Raw genomic sequence first — 27,264 nt, forward strand, 5'->3', positions numbered from 1 at the left:
AGACATTAGGGCTAACAAGTGGTCTTGTGCATCGGTGCCTGAGCTCCTGCCTTTATGACAAATGAGGTGGAATCGCGCTCACTGAGTGTCCATTCATCTTTCTCCTTCACTTCAACTCTCACACACATGCACACATGCACACATGCACACACACACACAAACACACAAAACAGAGGTTCAGCTAAAGACACTCTGTCCCACATGTGTATACACACACACACACACTCTCTCTCTCTCAAGTGTATACACACATAGAAAACAGAGGCTCAACTAAACACACTTGTGTACACACACAGACACAGACTTTCACACACACACTGTCCAACATGTGTATATACACACACACACACACACACACACACACACACACTGTCCAACATGTGTATACACACACACACACACGCACACGCACACGCACACACACACACACACAAAATAGAGGCTCAAATAAGCACCAAACCTGCACATGTACACACCCACACACACTCTCACACACACTCTGTCACACGTGTATACACAAAATCACACACACACACACACACACACACACACACACACACACACACACACACACACACACTCTCTCTCTCTCTCTCTAAAGTGTACACACACACACACAAAACAGAGGCTCAACTAAACACACACTTGGGTGCACACACAGACACCCACTCTTACACACACTGTCCCACATGTGTATACACACATACACAAAATAGAGGCTCAACTAAGCACCACCCCTCCACATGTATATACACACACACACACACACACACACACACACACACACACACACAAACAAAAGAGGCTCGGTTAAGTCCCGACCCACAACATGTGTATGCAACCACACAAAACCCAAACACACACACACACATGGCACACACATTCATCCACACATACACAAACACACATGTACAATTACGCACACACGTGTATACACACACACACACACACACACACACACACACACACACACACACACACACACACACAAACGTCACCACAGTAAATGAAGAGATAAAGCCTTGACAAGAGAAGGACTACAGGAAGGAAGCAGAGGCCCGTGTGGGAGGATTGATAACAGCAGAGAGACGTGATTCAGTGAGGAGAGATGAGGATCAGTTGGAGCTCAAACCCTTCACACAACACATTAAGCTGCACATTTCAAAACAAACAACCGGAGCCCGAGGTTTCAGTCTTAAAAAAAACTGAAAACTGAAAAATTATATTTGTAAATTATACATATTATAAATATAATTAATAGATATAAAGATCTTGGCTTTTTTTTATTTATTTTACTAGACCAATCTGGCAACCCGGAAGAAAAAAACACTCCAGACACAACAGTGTGACTGTTACTATACCTTTCTTTTTTTATTATTATTATTTGTTTATATTGTGACGCAGCCAAAATACCGCTCCGCGCCCCCACAAGGCTAAAACCGGAGAGAAAAGGCATCGGTTCAGCACCAAGGACAGCGCCGCTGACAGCGCGCCAAAAAGCTGCAGCACAAGAGTCAGCGCCGCTCGTGCAGAGTGCAAGGCGAAGCGGCTGAATTCCCGCCAAAAGCGTGAAACCAATCAGGAGCGCCTATGTGGCACTCACCCTCTGGCTAGTGCCCCTTTTCTACCAAGGCAGTTCGAGTGCTGGCTCAGAGCCAGAGCCTAATTTAAAATGAGTTCTTTCTTTTTCGACACCCAAAGCACCGGCTCTGAAGCTTTCAATACTGAGACTTTCACCTAATTCCCGTCTCTGCCTGCTTCTTTCCGTGTCTGATTCCCTTGAGCGCTCTACAATATATTTGTCTGGTAAGACGGAGACTCTTAAATTCTTAGGGCTCCAAGATAACTTTTAAAGATAATTTCAAACACTAGCCTGATCCTGAGCGTTAACTCACAAGCATAGACTCAGACAATAATTCTTCTTTTAAATACATATTTTGATAATGTAATTGACAATAAAACTAACTTGTTTTGTGGAAGATGTACAACATTAAATACGCAATAAATCCTATAAATGGATCAAAATCAAATCGTTCTCAAACATTAAAAAGATTTTAGTGCTGGAGATAAAATAAACACTTTGTTAATGTGACACAGCAAAATACTGTAATGGTCATTGATTTTGTTGTCTATAACAAAAGGAACCATAAACCAGAGAGTGCGAGAGAGAGAGAGAGAGAGAGAGAGAGAGAGAGAGAGAGAGAGAGAGAGAGAGAGAGAGAGTCAAGATTTTGTGATTAGTCCTTTTCTTGCTCTATGCAGACACTAAGAATCCCCGTAACCCCAATAACTGTGTGTGTATGCGTGTGTGTTTGTGTGTGTGTGTGTGTGTGTGTGTGTGTGTGTGTGTCTGTGTGTGTGTGTATAGCTTTTCGCTAGCTCTTTCTCATCCTTTATTGTCTTATCATCCGGTGCAGCATTCGCAAAAAGGTCAACGAGCGTGCGGCTACGAGGTTTATGAGGCAGACGTCTGTAACGGCAGCCGCAGTGACAAATGCCATTCGCGGCTTCTTGGATGTTCACCGCAGGTTTGAGACGATGTCCAAGTGGAGCAGCGTAAGAAAAAACCCACACTACGAAAACGGCACCAGTATACCTGAGATTAAACCACATGAAACTGCGGGGCAGGTATAGAAAAAAGGTATAGAAAAAGTGGTAGTACGAGTTGGTTTTAAATGAGGAAGAAAAACATAGCTGAGCATTTTTTTTTTTTTGCTGAATTTTTGTTTTTAGTTACGTTTTTAGTTCCGGAACAAGCGACCCTTGTTATTTCCACCAGTAAATCATTACAGCAGTGATAAACAATAACCGTCTATTTTCGTCATGTTACTAAGAAAACTGAAGCACTGACACTGGAGACTATTTCCGTAAGTCATTGGCTTCTGAATCGTGTTCAGATTCAGACCACAGGTGTGAAAACCGACAGGTGTGAAAACCGACGTGCACAAAAAAAAGCATAACATTCCTTAAAAAAAAAAAAAAAATAGAGAGAAATTTCCAGATCTCCTCGTTCAAGGCATTTCTGAGATGAGCATGTATAACCTTTTAAAACAGGAAGATTCCTCACATCCACGTAAATGGCAGTGAATAGGCGTTAAGAGGCAATTCAGAGAAATGCTTCTTAGAGCTCCATTTGCGTGCGTGTGTGTGTGTGTGTGTGTAAGAGAAAGAGATGCGAGTAGGTCTCACTTGATAGAAGTGTCTTTAGCGCCTCCTGCTGTTGTGTGCATCACTCTGGAGGTGAGACTGACTCGTAGATCCTCTTCATCCAACCCCAGCAGCTCGGCGCAGTGCTGCAGAGCTTGACTCGACTGCTTCTTTAAGTTACAGCCTCCTGGGAACACACACATGCAGGAAATTAAAAACACACACACACAGAGAGAGAGAGAGAGAGAGAGAGAGAGAGAGAGAGAGAGAGACGAAACCTCACGGAGCTGAGCAACACTGCCACAGACTAGTTCTTCATTTCATGGCAACTAGGAACACGTACTCTCACCTACAGAGCACAGGTTACTGCCAACGAGGAGACGGCGCATGAGCACTGCAGTCTAGACGTATAAACAAAGGAACTCACATGAAACGAGCTGAAGGCAGAACTTCCTGCTCTCCAAATACATTTCGCCACTTGTCTCCGGCGCCGTCTACTACAGAGACATCTCTGGCTGCAGGATGCAAAGACAAGTCACATCACATCAGCTGGTAAATGGCGTACCTCAAGTATCTATGCTAGGTCCACTCTCTTTTTAAGGTCTTTTTAATGTTCGCCTCTTTCTTAGGAAATATCAAGGCTTGTTTTATCCCTCGCTCTTAAATCTAGCTGTCCTTCCCTCTGGTGCACAGCTTCACCCCAACCCTAAGCCCTGCCCTAGAAATCTATTCCTAACAGAAGATAATCAGCTCATTAAAAGTGCTTCCTGAGGTACAGGAAGAAGGAGAATATGTCTCTATTACTAGACTTCCGATGTCGGAGATTTAGAGTGTTGTAGGGAATAGATGTTACGGATAACAATAAATATAAAAGCTCATGTTAACAGATCCAATGTCTACATTTAGACTAAAACAGATGAGCAACAGATTTCACTCTATCTATCTATCTATCTATCTATCTATCTATCTATCTGTCTGTCTGTCTGTCTGTCTGTCTGTCTGTCTGTCTGTCTGTCTGTCTGTCTGTCTGTCTGTCTGTCTGTCTGTCTGTCTGTCTGCTACTATAACTCTCCCTATCTATGTATCTCTCTAGTTCTCTCTTTATATCTCTTTATCTCTTTTTATACTTATATCTCTTTATCTTTCTCTCTCCCTTTATATATATATATCAATATCTTTCACTTTCTATACCCATCACCTTTTATCTATCTCTCTGTCTTCCATCTCTCTCTGTCTCTCTGTTTAATGTCTATCTATATCTCTTAATTTCTATCCTTATCTCTTTACATCTCTTTATCTATCTATCTATCTATCTATCTATCTATCTATCTATCTATCTATCTATCTATCTATCTATCTATCTATCTATCTATCTATCTATCTATCTATCTATCTATCTCTCTATATCTGTATTCAGCTCTCCCTATCTCTCCAGCTACCTCTCTATATCTATTTCTCTCTTTATCAACCAATCCCTCTCTTTCTATCGCTATCAATCTATATCTCTATCTCTCTATATGACTAACTATCGCTCTCTCCCTCGATCTAGTTCTCTAAATCTCCAACTCTCTCTATCTCTTTCTGTCTAACCACCTCTCACCCTATATCCATCTGTCTTTAGCTCTATCTCCCCCCCTCTATCTCACAATCTATATATCACTCTATATCTCTCCATCTCTCTCTTTCAAACCCCATCTCTCTATATCCCAACCATCTCTCTCTCTCTATCTCTTGTCTGTGTAAACTGCAAGATTGATCATTTTCTAATCCTTGTCACTGTTAAAGTTATTGTATTTGTACAGTGGTAGATTTGGCACGTTGTTGTTCTCTCTTTTTATTGGCTGAACGAGTGCCTTTTCTCCACATGTTTTTTTTTTTCTCCTCCCAGACAAAACTTTAAGATGGCATCCTAAAATAAATAGTCAAACAAACACTGATTTTATTACTCAACTCAAAACATTCTCCATTTTGCTTTGACTGGAATCGAGGTCGTAGATTTCAAACAAATGAATCAAGAGACTTAAAGAGACTGGATGAGGGGTAGTAGAGGTGGGTGGGGTCCTTCTTTGGGAATGTGGTGGGGCTTTTTTTTGATAAATACAAGTGTGTTATGCTGCTCTCTGAGGTGTCAGATGTTAGAAAACCGAATGCTGGTGAGGAATAAAAAATGAAAGGAAGACATTTTACACCCACTATTGCGCATCTGATCCAGCAGTAAAGCAGTAACGTCCATGGTAAATGCTTACGTAGAGCAGGTTCACAGTCAGGATGTCTCAAATGACCAATCACCGGATGAACCAGTGACTGAGATCGGTGTTAATAAATGGCAAAGAAGTGTGTTGTGTTTCCCACAGGGCATCATTAGTAGAAGAGGAAAAAAGCAGCAGCGCTCACATCACTTTTTCTCACCAGAACTGGAAAGTCAAGGACATCACACATATCTCTCCCTGAGGGCATCCTGTTATTACATTCCCATCTCCCAGAAACTTCAGAGATTTTTTTCCCATTAACTCTTACTGTTAAACCAAAGGTTACTACAATTAATTTTATTATTAAAGATGAATGACATTGACCATCATTTACAATGTTTTATTTCCTCTATTATGTGATTTTTTTTTTTTTTTGGTTGACTCAAGCTGACGTCATTGACTCCTGTGAGATCCGGAGCGCTTTCCCCAACTCGCTCTGTAGCACAGGAAAGTTAGACGAACGTTGCAACCGAACGAAGCTTTTTACAACGAAAGGTAGCTTCTACATCAGCATTAGAGTTAGCGAGACTGCCGGCTGTGCTACGAAGAGGCTAAGAGCGATGACTGATCGTGTTTCTTCATGACTCAGCAGGATGAGCTCCGAGTCGCGTGCGTTATTAGAACAATCGATCACGGTGAGATGGCAAACAGGATCGCACACAAAAGCTGAGGAGAAGTTTGTCTGTGGAGGAAAAAAAAGGACTGTGAAGCGACTTCCTCTGTTCCAACGCCACAAACTGTCTATCGGTAACTCTTTAAAGTCGCTCAGGAAACCGTATCCAATCCAATCTCATGAAAGACTCGAACGGTGTGAGGAAATACAGTAAAAAAAAATGCATTTGTGAATTTATTTATCTAAAAATCTAATATAATTATATATCTACAGTATATGACACAGCTTTACACATGTATCCAGTGGTGTTTTATTCTCTTTAAAATCACAGCAATCTGACTGACCAAAAATAATACTTTTATCCATTTATTGTTACATTTACTGCAGTCATGAAGAAGCTCCATCCTGTATTTCAGCGGCTGTTTATTTATTGATAAGACACAAGTCCTTCATCCTGAAGATATTCCGTGGTAAAGTTACGGATTTGTGTTACAGAGCGTTCAGACCGGAGACTCCGTATTAAACGTATTATAACTTAACATAACTTAACATAATATAAACCTATACTATTAACGAAAACCTCTGTTAGCGAAAAACCTTTTAACAATAAGAAGGGAGAATTCCAGAGGTATAACTTCGTACTAGAACCGAGGATACAAATATAGAACTGTCGCTTCTATTGTGTGTTCTACTTCTAAATATGAAATGCTGTCAAATCGATACAAAATGGAGGAACGAGCAGAAGTTCTGAATGAAAATTCAGAAGACGCTTTTTAGATTCGATGCTTTGTCCTGTCATAGCTAATTTGCATAAAAGTACAAAAGTATCTATCACCTTTTTTTTTTAACTCCGTCTCAGGAACTATCCGGTGAATGTACATACAGTTAAGTGGAAAATCAGCAGAAGCTCTCCAAACTCTATATATATATCGTTAAAACGAGTACAGGATGTCTCTGTTCACTTCATTGTAGTCAATATAAAGCTCCGTTTGGGACGTTATGACCTTTTGACGCTCAAACCGATAGTAAAGCAGAATTTACCATCCAAAACATCACTTAGGGTTGAATTATCCACACATCTAAAAAGCAATTTCAGACTGATTTAGTATATTTTAGATTTAACTACGAGGCATTGAGATTTCTTCTGGGAAACAGTGAACCGTTTAGAGGTGGAATTACTTCCAAAAATGTGTAACGTTCACTATGGGATGTTTATGAGGACACAAAATCTTACTGTTTTTTTTTTTTAACGGCAAGCTGGTAATTGAAAGTGTGAGCAACAATCCAAATAATTGGCTGTGTTGGAAAGGTAAAAGATCCTGCGCTAGCTATTTGACAATCATGAAGAATTTCTTTGTCTTCTCTACATACACATTACATTTAGTATAAAAGGATGTATAGGGATGTCAGGTGAGAATACCGATCGCGATATGATACGTCATCTCTGTCTCGGTCTTACCTGAAGTGCTGCCCGTTTCCTCAAACCCGACGTTTCCGAGGTGAAGGACTCCAGCCACCACCCTGAACATATCCAGCTTCTCAGCGTCGTCCAGGCCGATCTTCTTCATGGCCACTTCCATGCGGTTGTAATCACCACGGTCATCCAACAGCGGGTCCTTCAGAGGGCCTGATTTCAGGTGCTATAAGGAGCCGCCGGAGTCAAAAGTCAAGTCAGACAAAAGTCTTTTTCTAAACAACTTAAAATGCTGACAACAAATAGAACAATTCCAGATCAAAACTTGAGAGAATCTCAAGAAAAAGAAGCTTTCATGGGACGAAAAAAATCTTAGGGCCTGTTGCTTAAACTTTCACAGGAATCTAGACAGAATTTTGGATGCATTAAGTTGCTCTTAGGCTATTTGGTAGAAATAAGAATGATTCACTGTTTTGTAAGTAACAAGCTTTAATAAACAATCTGTAATTGTAAGCAAGCTGCCCTTCTAATCAGTATCCTTCAGTTGGTAGAAATCATGTAACCTTTACTTGGAACATTCTTTCAGCTGCTCTATGTTCAGGGTTTGCCACAGTGGATCATCCGCATATTAGATTTGGCACCAATTCTACACCGGATGCCCCTCCTGGCGCAACCCTCCCATTTCATCCGGGGTTGGGACTGGCACTGAGAATTAGATCTTCAGTGGCTGGGTAAGCTCCCTTCCTGGGAATCAAACCTTTGCCTGGGCAAGGAGAGCATGGGACTACCAGGAGGCTTGTTTATATTTGTCTAACTTTAATAACTATAAATGTATAATAATATCATGTTAAAATAGTCTAGGTTGGGAGACATACGGTGAGTTCTCCAGTGTTCAGGATTGTCTGAATTCAATTGTCACTACCCCCCTTCCATTTGTGTACATCTTATCGTCCTGTTCACCAGAAATACACGGGTAAAAGTTTTAGAGTGAAAGTAATCTTCTTGTTTTTACATCTTGCTCATTTTATTTACGAGATAATGCAATTTCAAGTGTACGCTGTAGACAATACATTGCAAGATGTATTAAAACAAGATCATTTGGCTGATTTTTTTTTCTACCCAAAGAGATTACTGAGACAGGATACAACAGGAAGAATTACGAGTTTTGCTCAAGGGCCCAGTGTGGCACCTCGCCTCGTTCCGATTTCCCTTAAACACACCCGCAAAAACATGCATGAGGATCTGTGGAAAGGCAGGAGTAAGGGCAGAAGTACAGGAAAACAGCAAACTAGTTGTTTTTATGTATTCTATCTGGCATGGCATGATAGCAACACAACAGCGGTGTAATGTTTCACTCAAAATTCTATAATAAAGCATTTGTGTGCTAAAACGTTAAGTTCCTTCCTTTACAGAAAGGTGACCTCAAAGCGATCTGGCCGGAGCTTTTTTACATGACAAATGGAAGTGCTTTGCACTAATAATCAATAAACCCATGACACACCAGGATCAAAAGTTAACAGGATAGGAATGACCTAAAATTGATTTGTGTCAATGTTACTGTGGGGTCGCCCTCAAGCAGTGACTTCAGGATTAAAGACAATCAAATGGAGGGGAAAAAAGGATGGAATAAAATATTTCATCTTGAATATTTTCTAAAGACCTGTTCGGACGGGATTAGTTTTACGCGGGGACGTGGAGTAATGCAATTTTACCTCAGGACGTCTGTAATATTAATTGGCCAATTAGCACGGGACAAGACATCTCAGCAAAACTAGCAGAAGTGGGAGGGGTAACTCGCTTTACGCACCACAGTAACCTCCTTGTCGTCATGTACGTATGACGTTGCTTCCTGTTTCAAGCGCCTCCATGCTTACAAAACGCGCCAAAAACTACTTTTAAACAGGAAATGACGAAATTTTACCGTACATATTTACAGCAGGTCTATTCGGACGGGATTAGTATTACCTGAGGACCCTTTTTACAGAAGGTAAACGTCGCACGATGGCACATTCGGACGGGACTTTACCCCCACATCCCCACGTAAAACTAATCCTGTCTAGTCCCGAATAGGACTTAAGAAATAGCCCAAATAATTTGAACCACAGCATTCTTTTACAGTGGGCTTTTCACCAATCCGGGCCAAACAAACATCGAGTTCTACAGATTAATGACCGACGACGACCCAAATCATTCAGGAAATCCCATTTTCTTAGCTGACAGAACAAAAGCAGACAACATCCAATTACATGTGAACTTATCAACATGGGACGTATAACAGAACGGCTCATGAAGTCAAGCGTATTCTTTAAGTCTTGACGTGTTTGAGGGCAAAGGGACAACGAGGCTGTTACGCTGACTGAGACAGGACCCATCACCCAGCACAAGAATACATAAAGGTTCGAGGTCTCGAGTAGCACGGATTGTACTAGCGAAATGATTGTTTACTCATAATCGCTTTCTTGTCCCGCGATGTATAGGAAAATCGGCACAAAAAGACGTGTTCAAATGAGATTAACATCACAAGCAGATGGTTTGATATGATTAGGGGGCGAGTAAAAAGGAGGCTGCTTCAGTGTTAATGAGCATAAACAAAGCAAGGAGCTAATCATACATAATTCACTACAGGGGATCGTTACAACTCTGGTGCAATCCTGGGTTATTAATAGTGCTCAATGCATCCACCCTGGCAGACTCTCATCCAGGTTCAAGCTTATTCAGAAAAGGATTCAGAGGGTTTTGCTACTGGTTTGTACTCATATGTGTCTGGTTTGTGAACACCTGAACACCAAGACCATATGTGCTTTTGAATATCCCACTGCACCATACATGGTGCCTTGTAAGTACCATTTGATAATGCCATATCCCCCTTTATATGAAAAAATATGGACGTCGCCTTAAAAGCAGGTAAATAATCTTCAAATTAGACTTCAAACTGACATTCTGAGATAATATCTCATTTTTGGAAATACTGAGATAAAGGTCAAAATTCAGAGATAATAATAGACTTCAAACTGACATTTTAAGACAATATCTCATTTATTGGATAATAGACTTCACATTAAAATAGTGAGATAATGTAAAAAAAGTTGAGATAAGTGAAAAATTCAAAAAGAGAAAATGAGATAATGTCCAAATTTTAGATTATAAATAAATGTCAGCAGTTTTATTGAGCAAAAAAGTAACTCGGTTTTCTCTGTAACATTTGCCACATGGATAAAAGAACACAATTTGTCAAATTCATGTGCACACACTTAGAAAAAATAGCTGATAGCAGTGCAATGGGATTTTGCCACTTGCCTCATCTCTACAGACAGACAGCGATGCAGCAGAGCTTTAATTCTTAAGTCTGTCCAAACAGACCAGATCACAAAGCATCGACTTTCAACGACTAATAAACATCTCATCGTGTTCGTCATCCCGTAGATCTCTAACTTTCTGAGCTCATCCCTTTATCAAACTACATATCCAGCGCTTGCGTCGGCGTCTCCTCTGCTCCTGGCGGCTTTCTCCTAAATTAAATCAGCGCGAGAAAAGTCGCTCATGCTCTTTTGTTTTTAAGAACTAAACAACAAAACCTGACCGTCTTACTTTCCGCTCTTATTCTTAGTCACATGACATAAGTGACAAAAAATGACTGCCGGAATTACGAAGAGCGACAGGGATATTTGAAAATAAAAGCATTGAATGAGTTTTGCTTAAAACAAACAATATTCTTCAGAGACTCTTTACAAGATCTCCCTTGACATTACGCCAACAGTCCTTTGGATGACCTGCTGCACAGCCGGAAAGAGACCTCGAACGCACACACGGTGAATAATTAATTTTTAAAAACATTTCTCAAGATGATTTCTTAGACCGTGTTGCCTTCATGGACTTCTGTAAACGAATTAATCATTTCTATTCCTGGAGGCTAAGAACACAAACGGAGTCTTGTAAGGGCTTCACTTGTAAACAATAATTATTAATTTGGCTGTCCCTGCAGGGCTGCTACAGAATGGAACGGTTACTACAGACTCGTTCGGAATTAATTATTATAAGAATAAACTTCGCTCGCTGCCAAGAGCATTTAAGTCACGCCTGTCTGTTCCATCATCAATACCTCGCAGGGGTTCCTTGGCAAACATCCTACTCAATTAGCCTGAGGCGGCTCAGAGATCAAGTCAAGGATGGAAAACTTTTTTTATTTTTTTTTAAATTAAAGACATCCTAACAAGTCGAAGGGCAACACTTCGGTAATAAGACTTGAACATAAACGCTTTACCTCAGGGCTCTTGCGGTTCTGCAGGACCTTCTGGTCCGTGTCCTTTGTAGCGAAGTAGCGTGTACATCCTCGGTTTAGGTACTAAAAAAAAACAACGACAACAACAAAAGACATCAAATACAATGTAATACAAAATGTAAAGGGGGGAAAAATCGATATGAATACTAAATGAACATGTTTTACATTTTAATAGGAAAAACAAAGAGAACAACAGAGAATCTCAAAATGAATTCCTGGAAGCTACAGAAGCCCATTATTTCATTTTCAAAAAAGAAATGTGCAGAACACTTATTTGTTTCATGGTAGCAGTACTGTGTCAATAGTCTTCACACTTCAATTATCTCAGAATTTTGATATTATCTCAAGTTTCCAGCTTGAATGCTTAGCTTATCTCAAATTCTCAAAAGTCTATACTTATTATCGCAGTATGAGGTTTTGACCTATTTTGATTTTGACATTATCTCAAAATTAGGACTAAAGATTATTAGATTATCTCATTTTGAAATTTCATTTAGTATCTCATACTTAGTCAAATTTCTCACTTAAACATAATAAATATTTATTATAATTATATTTAGTAGCTAAACAAACTCTAAAAGCAAGATGCTAGAAAGTCAGACACCAGAAAATGATATAACAGACAGAATGACACCAACAGTTGCAAAACAAAGACAGGATGAAACACAGGAACTAAAAAAAAGGTGACTTAACTTAATCAAATTTAATTTAGATCATTTGTAAGAAATTTGAGGTAATAAGTCAAAGGTCTTATTATCATGTGCATAAAAAGTGCTTTAAGGAACTAGAGTGAAAATCTTGTGCAACAGCTGACGAGTCAACACTAAGTGAGATAATGTTCAAATTTTTGAGATAATTAGTTAAGACCTTTAGTGAGTATTCTGCGATAATATCATAATGCTGAAACATTTTGAGATCAAACATTTAAGATACTACTGATTTCAAATATACGAACGTAGAGGAAGTGCATGATCTAGCTCTGGGTGCATGACTTCTCTGGATGTTTTTCCTCAAGCTTTTTTGTAGATAAGACCATTAAAGTAAATAAACAGGCTCTGCACTGTGTTGATGTGTGTTTTCGATTTGGGGATGTGCCAGAATGTGGTGGTGTTTAAAAGCTTAGAACCTCGCGGTCATTAAAAGCTCATAGTCATTACTTTAGAAGCAGTTTATCAAAGAAAAAACAAAAAGAAATAAATTCACACCAATTCTGTGCTCTTTAACAGATTGCCATGGGGATTGAATTTGACATATTTTTTAAGTTGACTTTAAATACATCTAAATGCGTCTTTTTCACCATAAAATATATTGCATTCTCAGTAATATTTCTTTCCAAATATTGGCATATCACAGCTCAGGCAGCTACATCACATCCTGAATGGTTGTGTATTTAAAAAAAAAACGTAGAGAAACACCGCAAGGTAAATAAAGCAGTCATCGAAATAAATGACGAACGGTAAGGAATCGTGTTCCGACTGACCCGAGCTTCCTCAGCCTTCTAACTGTTCTGTAATCCGTTTAATGTAACATCGATGTACAGCAAAGAAAAAACATCTATTTATTCTATCCATTTAATAAGAAAGAAACATGAAAGGCTGTGCAGATGCTGTCACCGAATGAATGATGAATGGGGTTAGAAGGTCCAAGGTGACAGAGAGGGTGTGTGAAGTGAGGGATGATTGACAGGCATTCAGAAAGAGTAACAGAAAGAAGAAAGAGGAGGATCTGACTGATAGACAGACATGAAAAGCCTCATCTGTACAAACGAAGGCAACTTTTAATCTAAACATCATTATGTAAGTAAAGCGAAAAGCTTAAAAAAAAAAACAATAAGGACGTGACGATACGTCGCAGCTGATGGTTGAGATTATAACTCGTACCATTTAAAAAAAAACATGCCGTGATTGTATTAGAGAAACAACCTTATGTGTATTTTGTGAACAAAAAGCTTGTAATACCATTAGGAAGGTAAACTAATGGACATTTAGAGCTGGCATGACTGACAGTTCATATGGTTAACTATCAGGAAGCCACACCCCCTCTCTCACGATCTCAGTAAAGTTTATTAACGTTTCTTGACTGAATTTTAGTTTTTTAGAATTTTGTTGCAAAATGTTTTTAAGAGCATTTAAAAAATTTTTTAAAAACATTTACACGCTATCGTTAAATATGCGGATAATTAACATACTCTATTGTATAACGGCTGAAAAATGAAAATCATTTCATTTTAATGCCTTGTTAAAATGCAGTAGTAGTAGAAGTAGTAGCAGCAAGAGTATTAGGAGTAGAAGTAGTTTTATATCGACGTTAATAGTAACCTGACTAGTAGGTGCATTAGAAGTACAGTAGTATTAATAGTGGTTTTAGTATAAATAAGGAGTAAAAATAGACATACTAAGTGTAACAGCAAATAAAAAAGGAAGTCGTTACTGAAATATATACACTGTGCACAATATACATGCGCTGACCACTTGGGGAATATTTTGTAACTAACATTAACATATAAAAAAAAAATAATATGTAATTGTCAGCAATTTGGACAGATATGAGTTTTTACTCGTTTGCAATATATTTAAAAGAAACATTTTTTTGCCCCTCAGACTTTCAGGCTACACAATTATGCACCCTAGTATTTCCTAGGCATGCATTTCATAGGCTCCCATGAATAAGTGAGTGGGGTTTAAGTGTCGTCTAAGCGACAGATTCACACGCTGATCTGAGCTAATCCCTCATTTCTTCGAAGTCAAGTGGCCCTCTTCTCATTGCAAAGAGTCTTATCTCCATATAAGGCGTTCGTAGGTCCATGGATTATCAAAAGACCTTTTGCTCTCCCAGCAAATAGCTCTCATGCTATAAAGCAAGCACACCAAAGTTCAAATGAACTCGATATCCCATTATTAAGAAACCGCAAAATGAAATGAAGTCTAATCATGTGAGGTCTGGACTAACAGATCCTGAAGACAGACAGGAAATGTACACAGCGGTGTATTTATTGAGCGCTTAGTGGAATTCGTCTTTAGACGTAGGCTGAAGTTTCTAGACTTGGACAACTCTGCCATCTAGTGCTTACGTCAAAACAAAACATACAGAAAAGATAATTCATCGTGGAGCTCTTCCGAACAGGAGGTGGTGAGATACTGGTTGAAATCACTGATAGGACCGTGAACGTTTGGCCTTAATTCTTTGCATGTCTTCTACACTTTGTGCTCCAAATCAAATTCACTGGATTAAATATCTGAAACTCATTGGTTGAGCTTGACCTGGTTATTTATATAAGCTTATTTCATTTAATTTCTTTTTAACTTTCCCCCAATTTCCTCATACTATGTTAACAGTAGTAAATGTAGTAGCAGCAGCAGTAGACGTAGTAGAAGTACTAGTAATAACAGTAGCAAGAATTATAGTAGTAGCAGCAGTAATAGAATTAGTAATAGATGTATAAGTAGTAAGACTAGTTGCAGAAGCAGTAATAGAATTAGTAATAGAAGTATAAGTAGTAAGGCTAGTTGCAGAAGCAGTAATAGAATTAGTAATAGATGTATAAGTAGTAAGGCTAGTTGCAGAAGCAGTAATAGAATTAGTAATAGAAGTATAAGTAGTAAGACTAGTTGCAGAAGCAGTAATAGAATTAGCTGTTATATTAGATGTGGGAGTAGAAGTAACAGTTAGTTAGTAATAATTGTAAAAGTAAGAGGGTTAGTAGTAGTATTTGTAGTAGAAGTAGAAGTATTAGTTAGTAATAGTAAAAGTAAGAGTGTTAGTAGTAGTAGTAGTAGTAATAACAGTAGAAGTATGTTAGTAATAGTAGTAGTTAAAAATGTTAGTATTAGTAATAACAGTAAAAGTATTAGTTAGTAATAATAGTAGTTAAAATGTTAGTAGTAGTAAACAGTAAAAGTATTAATTAGTAATAGTAGTAGTAAAAATGTTAGTAGTATTAGTTACAGTATTAATAACAGTAAAAGTATTAGTTGGTAATAGTAGTAGTTAAAAATGTTAGTATTAGTAATAATGGTAAAAGTATTAGTTAGTAATAATAGTAGGTAAAAATGTTAGTAGTAGTAAACAGTAAAAGTATTAATTAGTAATAGTAGTAGTAAAAATGTTAGTAGTAGCAATAACAGTAAAAGTATTAGTTAGTAATAGTAGTAGTAAAAATGTTAGTAGTAGTATTAGTAGTAGTAATAACAGTAGAAGTATTAGGAATAGTAATACTAAGAGTGTTACATTTACATTTACAGCATTTAGCAGACACCCTTATCCAGAGTGACTTACAACTGAGCAGTAGAAGTAACAGTAGAAGTATTAGTTAGTAATAATAGTAGTAAAAATGTTAGTAGTAGTATTAGTAATAGTATTAATAACAGTAAAAGTATTAGTTAGTAATAGTAGTAGTAAAAATGTTAGTAGTAGTAATAACAGTAGAAGTATTAGTAATAGTAGTACTAAGAGTGGTAGTGGTAGTATTAGTAGTAGAAGTAACAGTAGTAGTATTAGTTAGTAATAATAGGAAAAGTAAGAGTGTTAGAAGTAGTATTATTAGTATTAATAACAGTAGAAGTATTAGTTAGTAATAGTAAAAGTGATAGTAGTGGTGTAAAAGTAGAAGTAACAGTTGCAGTATTTGTACATAATAGAATTAAAAGTGTTAGTAGTAGTATTAGCGCAGTAGTAGCAGCAGTAGTACACACTGGTCTGTTCTTCCACTCTACTCACCCTAAAGCAGTTTGGAGAGGACAGGTGGAACTTCTCACGGATGTCCTCTGGTGCTCCAGCACACAGCCTGTAGAAGACATGGTAGTTCCTCTCCTCCTGTCCCTGTGTGCAGATACGTGATTTCTCCAGCAGATAGTGAGACACGAACCCCCCGACCACCGTGTTCTGCAAGCCACATAACAGAATTAGAACATTTTATTCACCCAAATGTACTGACATGGTGGAGGATTAGTGCAAGGTACAATATACAGCCTAAATGTCTGACAGACACACAACAATGTAGCAGCAACAGACTGTTCGTCGTCTCAGACTGTTACTGAATAGAATCATCACCTCTTTAATGACTGTAACTCACTTTATTCTGACCACCACAGATTTGAGGTGCACATTTTTTAACTTTTTTTGGAAATTAAACGTGCTACATTTAGGGGAAATAATAATCCTTCATGAATGAATAAATGAGTGAGTGTGTGTGAATGAGTGAGTGAATGTATGTGTGAATAAGTGGATAAGTGAGTGTGTGTATAAGTAAATGAGTTAGTGTGTGAATGAGTGATTGAAGAAATGAATGAATTAATGAATGAATGAATAAAATGAATGAATGATTGAAAGAGAAAGGGGGGGCAGTACAGAGTACACACACTGACCTTTCCATTAAAATGAATTTCCACAAACTTGCCAAAGCGGCTGCTGTTGTTGTTGCGGACTGTTTTAGCGTTTCCAAAAGCCTCCAACAGAGGATTTGCTGCAGAGAGCAAAGAAAAGGTCACAAATACAAACACACACACACACACACACACACACACACACACGCACATGCACACAATATCACTGCATACTAAATTTACATGAGGCGTTGCAAAAGAACAGCAGTACAGAATCTGGCTAGAAAAACTTCTAGTATGTTTACTTTATAGAAAATGTATTATATTAATATTAATATTAATTATAATTAATGGAGTATTATATTTAATATTATATTTAATTTATGTTAAATTTAATATATTTATTCTACCATATTTCACCTGAAAATATTTCTGACACTGTAACCTACCACTGTATAATAATAATAATAATAATAATAATAATAATAATAATAATAATAATGTAATGTGTCTGTCTGTGTTTTCCCCTTGTTTCTGTCTGCCGTCTCTCCCTGATGTTAATTGTTGACCCCGCCCACCTATCTGTTACCATGGACACTAATTACATTCAATCTCGTTCTGTCACGAGGTGACACGGTGAGACACAGGCGAGTGAGGATCCAAATGCAGTTTAAGGTTTTTTAATAAACAAAACACAAACAAACCGGCAGGCAACGCGGAACAAACAGGAAACGGGAAACGGGAACATGGACATGCACACACCAACAGCGACCAACCACATTGAAGTGAACAGACAGAGTATATATGGTGAACGGAAACCAATCACAAAACAGAGACAGACAAGGACTAAGACAAAACACCTGGGGAAGAGATTGAATGTAATTAGTGTCCATGGTAACAGATAGGTGGGCGGGGTCAACAATTAACATCAGGGAGAGACGGCAGACAGAAACAAGGGGAAAACACAGACAGACACATTACAAATAATAATAATAATAATAATAATAATAATAATAATAATAATAATAGCTATTCCACATGTTAAGTCTAAACCACAGGCTTCCACATGACGATAGAGAAAGATTTCAGTTTTTAGGGGAAACAATCAATATTTTATATATTTAATATCGATAGTTACGGACATCCCAACCTCACTTGTCTACTTACACATCAGTTAAAAAATAAGATTAATTTTTTTCCTGTAAATAGTTGAATCGAATCGATGAATCGACGAACCGATTCATTTCAATCACTACCTTCGACTATCCTCTCATCGATGTCTTGACCCGTCCCGTAAGATGTCGTTAAATACCTGAAAAAGCCCGAACATGAAAGATATAAACAGAAGAACAAGTGTCATCAAATATAACACAAATCATTTAGTCAACCATAACGGAAACATGCCATCCTGTCTAAATAAATGAATAAATATACGCAGAAAATGACGTACAGATCGGATTTATAGCTCTGTAATTACAATAGAAGTGTAATTATCTCCTTACCGAAGTACAAACTTTGTGTTTTCGGTTTTTCCGGCACCAGATTCACCAGAGACGATGATCGACTGACTCATCTTCAGCACCTTCATGTCACGGTAGGCTTTATCCGCTGACCATTCAAGACACGAAGAGACAAAAGTTTCAGTTCTTCTAAAATAGGTCTTTTATTAATTATTTACTCGTTACAGATCCTCACAAACGGCGAGGAAAACAAACCTTTTCATTACACAGATTATGAAACAACACTGATCATGTTCTCCAATCTGATTGGTCAAGAGCAGCTGGGAAAATAGTTCTGTCTGTTGAATAAGAACGTAAAATAAATAGATAATAAACAGATGCATATTTAATGATCGGAAACTTAGTAATTCTTTAATAGCTGGAAACGTATCAAATGTCTGTGGCATTAGAGGGGAAAAAAAAACAGCCTTCAGGAAATACTGTTATAGGAACAAATATCTTAGGATCTTAATCTTTCATTCCTCACATTCTATAATAAAATTCAGATCTAAAATGTGTCATTTGGACTAACTTGATTCTCCGATGATCGATTATGATACACAGAATATATAACCCTAAAATATTTACTATATAATGCATTCATTTCTCTGATTTTTCTCACATGTTAATTTCAGATGCTTTTCTGTAACACCTTCTATACCCAAGTATATCGAATGTCTGTACAGTCTGGGGTTGGTGCTTGTGCCCCTACACTCACCGATGGCGTACACGTGAGGCGGGAGCGTCCCCAGAGATCGGCCCTGGTACTGCTTGATGGTTTCAGGAGAATAGAGCTTGGGGATGTCATAGTAAGGGTTCACCGCGATCAGGATGTTGGCTACATACGTCTATGACAGAGAGAAATATAAGAGAAACTTAAAATGGGACTTAAAATAAGAGAAACAGCCAGTTATTAGTTACACAAGTGAATATACACACTTAATGGCAAAAGAAATAAAGAAATTAATTAATTAGTTAATTAACTGAAGTAAATATAAATTAAAAATATATATAAATATTTTTTTAATAAATAAATAAATAAATAAATAAATAAATAAATAAATAAATAAATAAATAAATAAATGTCAACAAAAATAAACATTTGGCTGGGGAGAGTGCAAAAATTAGATATGTAAATACATATATGTAGATATGTTTTTTTTCTTCACAGGACAGCATTTTTACAGCAAATCTTTCGAACAATATTTTGTTTATTCTTTTATTTTATAGAGGCTCGTTTTATGCCCTACAGCGTAGGCTGTTTTTTTTCTATGTTTTCAGTAGGCTCAATGAAATTACAGCTGAAACAGATGAAATTCAAAAAAGGTTTTACAGGTTTTTAACGTTTACTACATCATTCTGTAAAAGATTTCATGGAAATTTGATGCTAAAATGCTGTAAATCTAAAAGTGTTAATGGAAGTGCAAGTGTATTGCAATGACCCATTTTAGCCACTAGATGGCAAATGAATAATGGGAATCTGTGGTTATTCATTTATTTCAAATCAAATCAAATCAAATTTTATTTGTCACATACACATACGTACAGGGTACGATATGCAGTGAAATGCTTTGATCAGTAAACACAAATGTAAAAGGGAACTAAAATATAATTTCAAAGTGTAGACAGACACACACCCAAAAAAATAGATAGATAGATAGATAGATAGATAGATAGATAGATAGATAGATAGATAGATAGATAGATAGATAGATAGATAGATAGATAGGTAGGTAGGTAGGTAGGTAGGTAGGTAGGTAGGTAGGTAGGTAGGTAACAGCATTTTAAATATCTGACCCCCACCTTTTTAAACAACCGAAAGTAACTGGAAGATTAGCTGCTGAGCTCTTCGGTTGCCAGGTGTATGTTTTTGCCTTATTATTTAACTAACAAGTAAGCAGATATAAAAAAATACAAATAAAAAAATGTAAAAAAAAAATTTATTGAGTTGATTTGATTTATTGACGTGTGACATTTGTGTTGTATTTGGAATCTATATAAAGCATTTTGCCAGTCAATGGATGAAAAATCGAAGCAAACCCATCAGAAAAACAGCAAAAAAATGAGGTGTGGCCAAATCAACTATTTGGTACGATGTTAAAAAGGAAAGAACGCATTCACAAGCTCAGAAAAACCGAAAGACTCGGAGGACGAATATAATTAATGTGTTGAAGTTAATGACAGACGAATTGTTTTTCTGGTGAAGAAAAACCTTTACAAAAGTTAGCCAGATCCTTCAAGAACAAAGCGTATATATATAAAATCAACCAAGAGAAGATTTCACCAGACTAAAAATAAACAGAGGGTTTTAATAGACGACGTAAATCTTTTCCTCAAAAAACATAAAATTTTCTCTCCTATAGACAAATAAGATAAAGATGAATTTTTACCAGAATAACTGAAAGAGAAGGATAAGAAGAAGTGAAGGATTCGTTCATGAGTAGGTGTGAATGTCTGCCGGTGGAACTGGTTTACTTGTATTTATTTTTATTAGATATGTTATTTCTTTTTTTGGCCAGGAATACACTTTGTTAAACGAAAGTAAATATAACGTGATTTACTGAGTACTTACGTAGATTTTGTCTTTACTGTAGCGCACACGCACGTTGTTCAGAAGTGTAGCCTCGTTCAAGTACATCAACGAGCCTGCGTTACAAAATATAAAGAGGAAAAGAAGCTCAGACGTACGTATGAAGAGACAAAATCTGAATAACTACCATACAACGATATGAGAATATTGTTCAGACTCCAAAAGTTCAAGGTCAAAGACAAGTGCATCGTCTAGCCTGCTCCATCAAAACCAAAAAAAATTCCCTAATGAGTTTCCCTAATGATCCTTAAAGCTTAACATGTTTAAATAAGTCTAATACGTGAATGGTTGGAACAGAAACAGAGACTACACTGACACCTAGAGGTCATTACAGCTGAATCACATCTAGCAGCTCGGATCAAAACGAACGGATGGGAAGGAAAATGAATTTGTTCGTCTTTGTTGTGATCAGAGTCGAGTCGGATCTCAATTAAGTGGAGATAATTACTTGCCTGCTGTCGCTTTCTAATGGGACTCATTAAGACTTTCTGTGCAGGAGTCTGATGTTAAAAGCAAGTCTTAAATAAATAAATAAATGACACTTTTCTTGAAGACAAAGTGGATTTTTTTTTATAACTGTAGATTTGACACACTTACAGTTGTCCTCGACGTGTTTGTTGATGTCATCCTCGGCTGGAAACACTTGACTGACGGGAGCGAGAAACGTCTGCAACACAGGAAACAGAGCAGTGTTCACACTCCTGGGGTTCAGTTCTGACATTAAGTGAATTTATTCCACAGTGCAGTTCTGTGCTTATTCGGTTTGGTCAGAGGGATTCGATTCATTTTCCTCTAATGTCAGTTTTGACAGCGACACAGTAACAGTTCATCTCTGTGTGGTAGATGAACACAATACTACACACCCGGCCGCACACACTGTTTATGTCCCACACGTGTTCTACAAGTTATATAAAAAATCTATTTATTACTCAAGATATCTGTAATATTCAGTGTTTTTCTAGATCTATCTATCTATCTATCTATCTATCTATCTATCTATCTATCTATCTATCTATCTATCTATCTATCTATCTATCTATCTATCTATCTATCTATCTATCTATCTATCTATCTATCTATCTATCTATCTATCTATCTATCTATGTCTGTGTCTGTCTGTCTATCTGCCTGTCACTCTATTAATCTATTGATCTGTCTGTCTGTCTATATATGTTTCCGTGTATATGTCCGTCTACTAATCTATCCGTCTATGTGTATCTGTCTGTGTGTCCGTCTATCGATCTCTGCCTGTCCGTCTGCCTGTCTGTCTATCTATCCATCTCCGTCTATCCATCTCTGTCTATCAGTATTACTATGGCAACCAGTAGTATATACCAGTGACTGTAGTACAGCGGCTGGTAGCTTTTGTGGATAAAACCACTGTAACCTAAGAACGCAGCTTTAATAGGGAGAGGAGCTAAAACCAGGCCGCTTTTGTGGATGTCTCATAAATCTCTGCAGCAACTAATAAACAGTGTCGGTTACACAGTGACCGTAGAGCACGAGTTCCCGTAATTATTTTTGGCTTAAATCTTACTGTAGACATTAAGGGCAAATTCGTGACTTGGATAAACGTGCTAGTGATGTGAACCTCGAGATCCCTCACTGTCCCGAAGAGTGCTGTTGTACACAAGCAGTAACATTTGTAACATGATGTCCTGTATTTTATTGTTTTCTTTTTCTTCATCCTTCATGTTCCCTGTTTCCTCTCTCATTCATTCTCTCTCTCCCGGCTCACTCTCTAAGCTTGTAAACACACCTCGCATTGTGCCAGTTATCAGAGCCAGCCACTCCAGGCACATCCGTATAACGTCACACGGGGAAGATGTAACGTTTCTTTCTCTCCGACATGCACAAGTCACTCATTCTACCAACAAGCAGCTGCATGCCAACACCGATGCCAACTCTGTGACGAGGGCACTACTGCATTGTAGAGCCGCATGTTAGCTCTAACAATGGCCTTAAAAGCCTGATAAATATTTCTACCGAGTCTGGATTCTGATTGGTCAGAAGTTTAACACAATTTGCAGCCATGTTCGACTTTGACTGTTTCCATGGTAACAACTTATATGCCACAAAAGTATGTGGTTACGCCACATGATCCAGGTTGTTTGTATTTATTACTCTTAATCCGTAATATTCTGTGTTTTCATAGGTCTGTATTTTAATTATAAGAAGGCTGTCTATCTCTCTGTCTGTGCATATGTCTGTCTCTGTCTATCTGCCTATTAATTTATAAGTCTTTCAGTCCGTCCATTTGTCTATGTGTCTATGTCTGTCTGTTTATCTATGTCTGTCTGTCTGCTTCTGTCTATGTCTATGTCTCAGTCTGTCTATCTGTCTGCCTATCTGTCACTGTCTGTCTGTCTGTCTATTAATCTATCGATCTGTTTGTTTATCTGTCTTTAAAAAAAAACTGTAACTTGACTTCTTTTTAACAGAAGAAATGCTAATAGGAATTATGTTTTGCTCATTAATAAATAAGTCACTGTAGCGTAATAGGAACAAAACACTCTGAGGCGTTGGAAAGGTCGGGTCATATAACACCAGCCGGTGATGATGGTTAATGTATAATACACACAAGCCAGAATTGGGGGTTCAAATCCTGCCCCCTTCTGGGGGTTTCTTCCAAGAACTATAAATTGTCTGGAGTGTGTGTGACTGTCCTTTAACAGTTTGGTGTCCACTACTCTTGTGCCCAGAGTCCCTTGGGATAGACTCCAGGATCCACTCAAGCCTCTGTTCTTTAAATTCAAAACTCACCTTGCCCTTTTCCTTGAGGGGTTCGATGGTCAGACTGTCAGCACCGATGTCCACGATGGTACCCAGCTGGAACCCATCAGTAGGGTGAGGCGCCCACACCGGCTTCCCATCCTCCATCTCACCGCACTGCACACAGACACACAAAGACTCATCATCTGACACAAAACACACTTCATATAAAACATATTCTTCAGTGTCTTTGGAGCCTCAAGCTTTCTTCCTCATATTGTCTCAGGCAGATTTTCCTCATCGCCATCACCTCTGACTTCATCATAGGGGCAATTTTACTTCAGTTTAAATGAAGTGAATTGAATTATTGGATTTCCTATGCTGATAATTATATATAATATTATATATTATAATTTAAATAAATGTTGCATCTCATTATCGATTTAAACACATTTCTGTTTTCTTTTTTTTCCACATTAATTTTCTTTTCCAATTAAGACAAAACTGATCTTACAACGTTAAAAATAAGCAAATCTTTTTTTATTCCTTTTGTAATAAATGTGTGTACATTTTGACACTGAAACCAAATAAACAATTAACCAGACAAAAAAAATAAAAATTCTAATAATCAATTGGCTACTAGCAATAAATGTTTTTTGTGTGTTTCGCAGTTTGCTGTGTCAAATGAGTTCAGGAAGCCATAAAATCATGTAAAAAAAATTAATGTAATAATAATAATAATTTAAAAAAAAGACGGCAGAATAAATAAATAAATAAATAAAAATAAACAGAAATATCCTGTCAGAAACTTTGCTTTAACTAAAAACCTCAATCCAATGTAAGTTGAGTTACTATAGCAGTCGTATGACGAACGTTATCATTTACTCATTAACATTATCACTTATTTAAAGCATGAAGGCTGATAATATCCTGCACACAGACAGATAGACAGACAGACAGACAGATAGATCAGTAGATAAATAAATTATTAAGTAAAGTAAGTAATTGAGACTCCCAAAATCACCAGAACTCAACGCTTTGGTGTTTTTTGAAACATTTCTTCTAGGAGAACATGCCTTAAGACCCCCCTTATAGTATTTTATATATAATATATTTACACATATTTACACATATACATATATAAATGCATACTGAATATAATGTGTAGTGCTACTGAAAGGAGGCCCAATAGTACACTGTGTGTACTGACACGTATGAGCATATTGCACATGTTCATTTGCTGATCCCATTATCTGGTTGTTAATTGTACGTATTGTACACACATCGACCCGGCTATATATATATGAGCATACTGCACATTTCACCTGTTGATTTCGTTATGTTGTTAACTGTATATATTGGACACACATATTGCACTGACTATATGTATGAGCAAATTGCACATTTTCACTTGTCAACTCATTATCTATATATTTATTGGTATATCTGTACAACTGTTCTGCAATTTCTTTAGTTTGCTCCTAAGAATTTCACTCACCAAGGTACATGTGCTGTGGTGATGTGACAATAAAAGTGACTTGACTAGAAATTTTGACATGCTTCTAGAGGCTTCTCGTGATGCACATGTCCTACGCATGCTCCAGACCTGATCGCTTTCTGACCAAATTCAACAGCACTGTGGTATAACCGATTATCGTGTTTAATTTCAGCTACAAGCTGAAAATTTGGTCTCTTTCACTTGAGTCTTAAATTTGTCCTTTTCTGCTCCCCATACACAAAGACACAACAGGCCTCAGCCCTGGCCAGGTCCCAGATTCCAGCCTGAATTAGACTCTCGGTGTCGAAACTATTAATTATTCGACTCAGGCTTGCTCAAATCACTCGCCATGTGTGACAATCAGCACATTCTCTCCTCGGAGCAACAGAAAACCAGACGAATCTTCTTCAAAACAGCTTTAACACACACACACACACACACACACACAAACACACACACACACACACACACACATACACACACACACTCACTGCCTATCAGGCAAAACACACCAGCAGACTCAGGTTACACACTGAAATGTGTTTAGCTTCAAGGGCTTTTTTTTTTTACTTTAATCTGGACTATTTTACTATCACATTACCTCTGCTTTGATATCATGATAAATATACAATATGTGAGTGATAATATACAATACAGAGTATTCGTGTTTTTTTATGTGATTTTCCTTTACTTTTTTAAATATAAATGTCAGTCTGGTCATATATAATTCAGGGTTAACAATGTCTAGAAAATCTGTGCGCTCATTGACAGGATTGCGACTATTTACATACACAAATCTGTTCCAACGCAATCCAAGCTACGACAAGCTGCTTTTGTGTCGGGATTTAAATGAGGTGCATCTGTGGTTCGTCCCAGCCAATGTAAGAATGACAAGTTTTTGAAGTTAAGAGGTAACTTATCATAAATGTAAAGATTTATGCAAATAGATTTTTTTTGTTGTTGTTGTCTTTGTGTGTGCGCGTGTCTGTCAGCATGATAATTCCCATTGAAATGAGCGGAAGTTATTCCTCATTTTCCCAAGTGGGATGCGTTGATTTTGGGGTCTTCAGAAGAAGACCGCTTTTTAAAACACCAGCAAGCTTAAGTTTTAAAGATTAATTCTTAAATCTAAAGATTTTTCATCAACCTGTCCTAGTTCCACTAAAAAGAAAAGAAAAGGAAAAAAATACTACAGTCAATCACAAAAAAGCAAGAAATCTTTACCAACACATGAAATATGATGTGGCACCAAGCCATCATCTCTCCAACACTATGGTGATACGTGACAAGGTCGCTTATCAAACTGAGCTCGATGGCACGTCATGGCTGTAATTATAAAATTACGGCCTTGCAGTCCTTGTGAAAGTCTGTAAGAATTTCAGATTAAAAAAAAAATTCTTCTAAACTTCACTATAGTTTCATAGTAAGCATCATTCTTTCATTAATTTTTTTTTTATGTCTTTTAAGAATTTGTTCCAGGCATGACATACTGAATAAAATATATTTTTGACCATTTAAAAAAAAAAAAAAAAAAATGTAATGAAGTGGTATAAAAATATAAATTTGGGGCGCTAAAACATTTGCACTCACACGTATAAGGAACAACAGGAAAGCAGGTCACGAGGAATGAGAACTCAGAACATGCTAGTTACAGCTTCCATATCTTGCAGTCACTATGCTAACTAAAAAAGCATCTCTCATACATACTGTACAGTACCTCAGCACCTAGCTAGCGAAAGCCTAAAGGCTAAAACGGGAAACAAATCCATCGTATGTAGACTTTACAAGCGTACAAGATCACAAGCTAACAACATACACTATAACACACTGTTGTGTCTTTGATCTAGCAGGAAAATCCTCAGCGTGATAAATAACCCGCTAAATCACTAGCTCTTCAAATCGGATGCCTTTATACACGAAAACGTGAACACGTTTTCCTTAA

General features: G+C 37.4%; 1 protein-coding gene across 7 annotated transcripts in view; it reads right to left on the reverse strand.

Annotated features, from left to right (window-relative positions):
• The window catches only part of myo6a (myosin VIa), a 93,399-nt gene that overhangs the window by 51,549 nt on the left and 14,586 nt on the right, over positions 1–27,264 (reverse strand). For 6 of the 7 annotated variants that reach the window (XM_027177127.2, XM_047818636.1, XM_047818635.1 and 3 more), the window contains exons 2-12: positions 23,876–24,001; positions 21,710–21,779; positions 21,095–21,168; positions 19,241–19,370; positions 18,526–18,631; positions 18,280–18,335; positions 17,066–17,163; positions 16,419–16,583; positions 11,685–11,765; positions 7,469–7,649; positions 3,190–3,334 (exon numbers count right to left, since the gene is read on the reverse strand). In XM_027177127.2, the coding sequence (XP_027032928.2) occupies positions 3,190–3,334; positions 7,469–7,649; positions 11,685–11,765; positions 16,419–16,583; positions 17,066–17,163; positions 18,280–18,335; positions 18,526–18,631; positions 19,241–19,370; positions 21,095–21,168; positions 21,710–21,779; positions 23,876–23,992 (1,223 nt within the window). In that variant the 5' untranslated portion in view covers positions 23,993–24,001. Of the gene's footprint in view, positions 1–3,189; positions 3,335–7,468; positions 7,650–10,802; positions 10,933–11,684; positions 11,766–16,418; positions 16,584–17,065; positions 17,164–18,279; positions 18,336–18,525; positions 18,632–19,240; positions 19,371–21,094; positions 21,169–21,709; positions 21,780–23,875; positions 24,002–27,264 lie in introns of those variants that run through there. The other variant, XM_047818637.1, reaches the window with a different exon arrangement.

Source organism: Tachysurus fulvidraco, chromosome 9, assembly GCF_022655615.1.
Source record: "Tachysurus fulvidraco isolate hzauxx_2018 chromosome 9, HZAU_PFXX_2.0, whole genome shotgun sequence".
NCBI classification, from domain to species: Eukaryota; Metazoa; Chordata; class Actinopteri; order Siluriformes; family Bagridae; genus Tachysurus; species Tachysurus fulvidraco.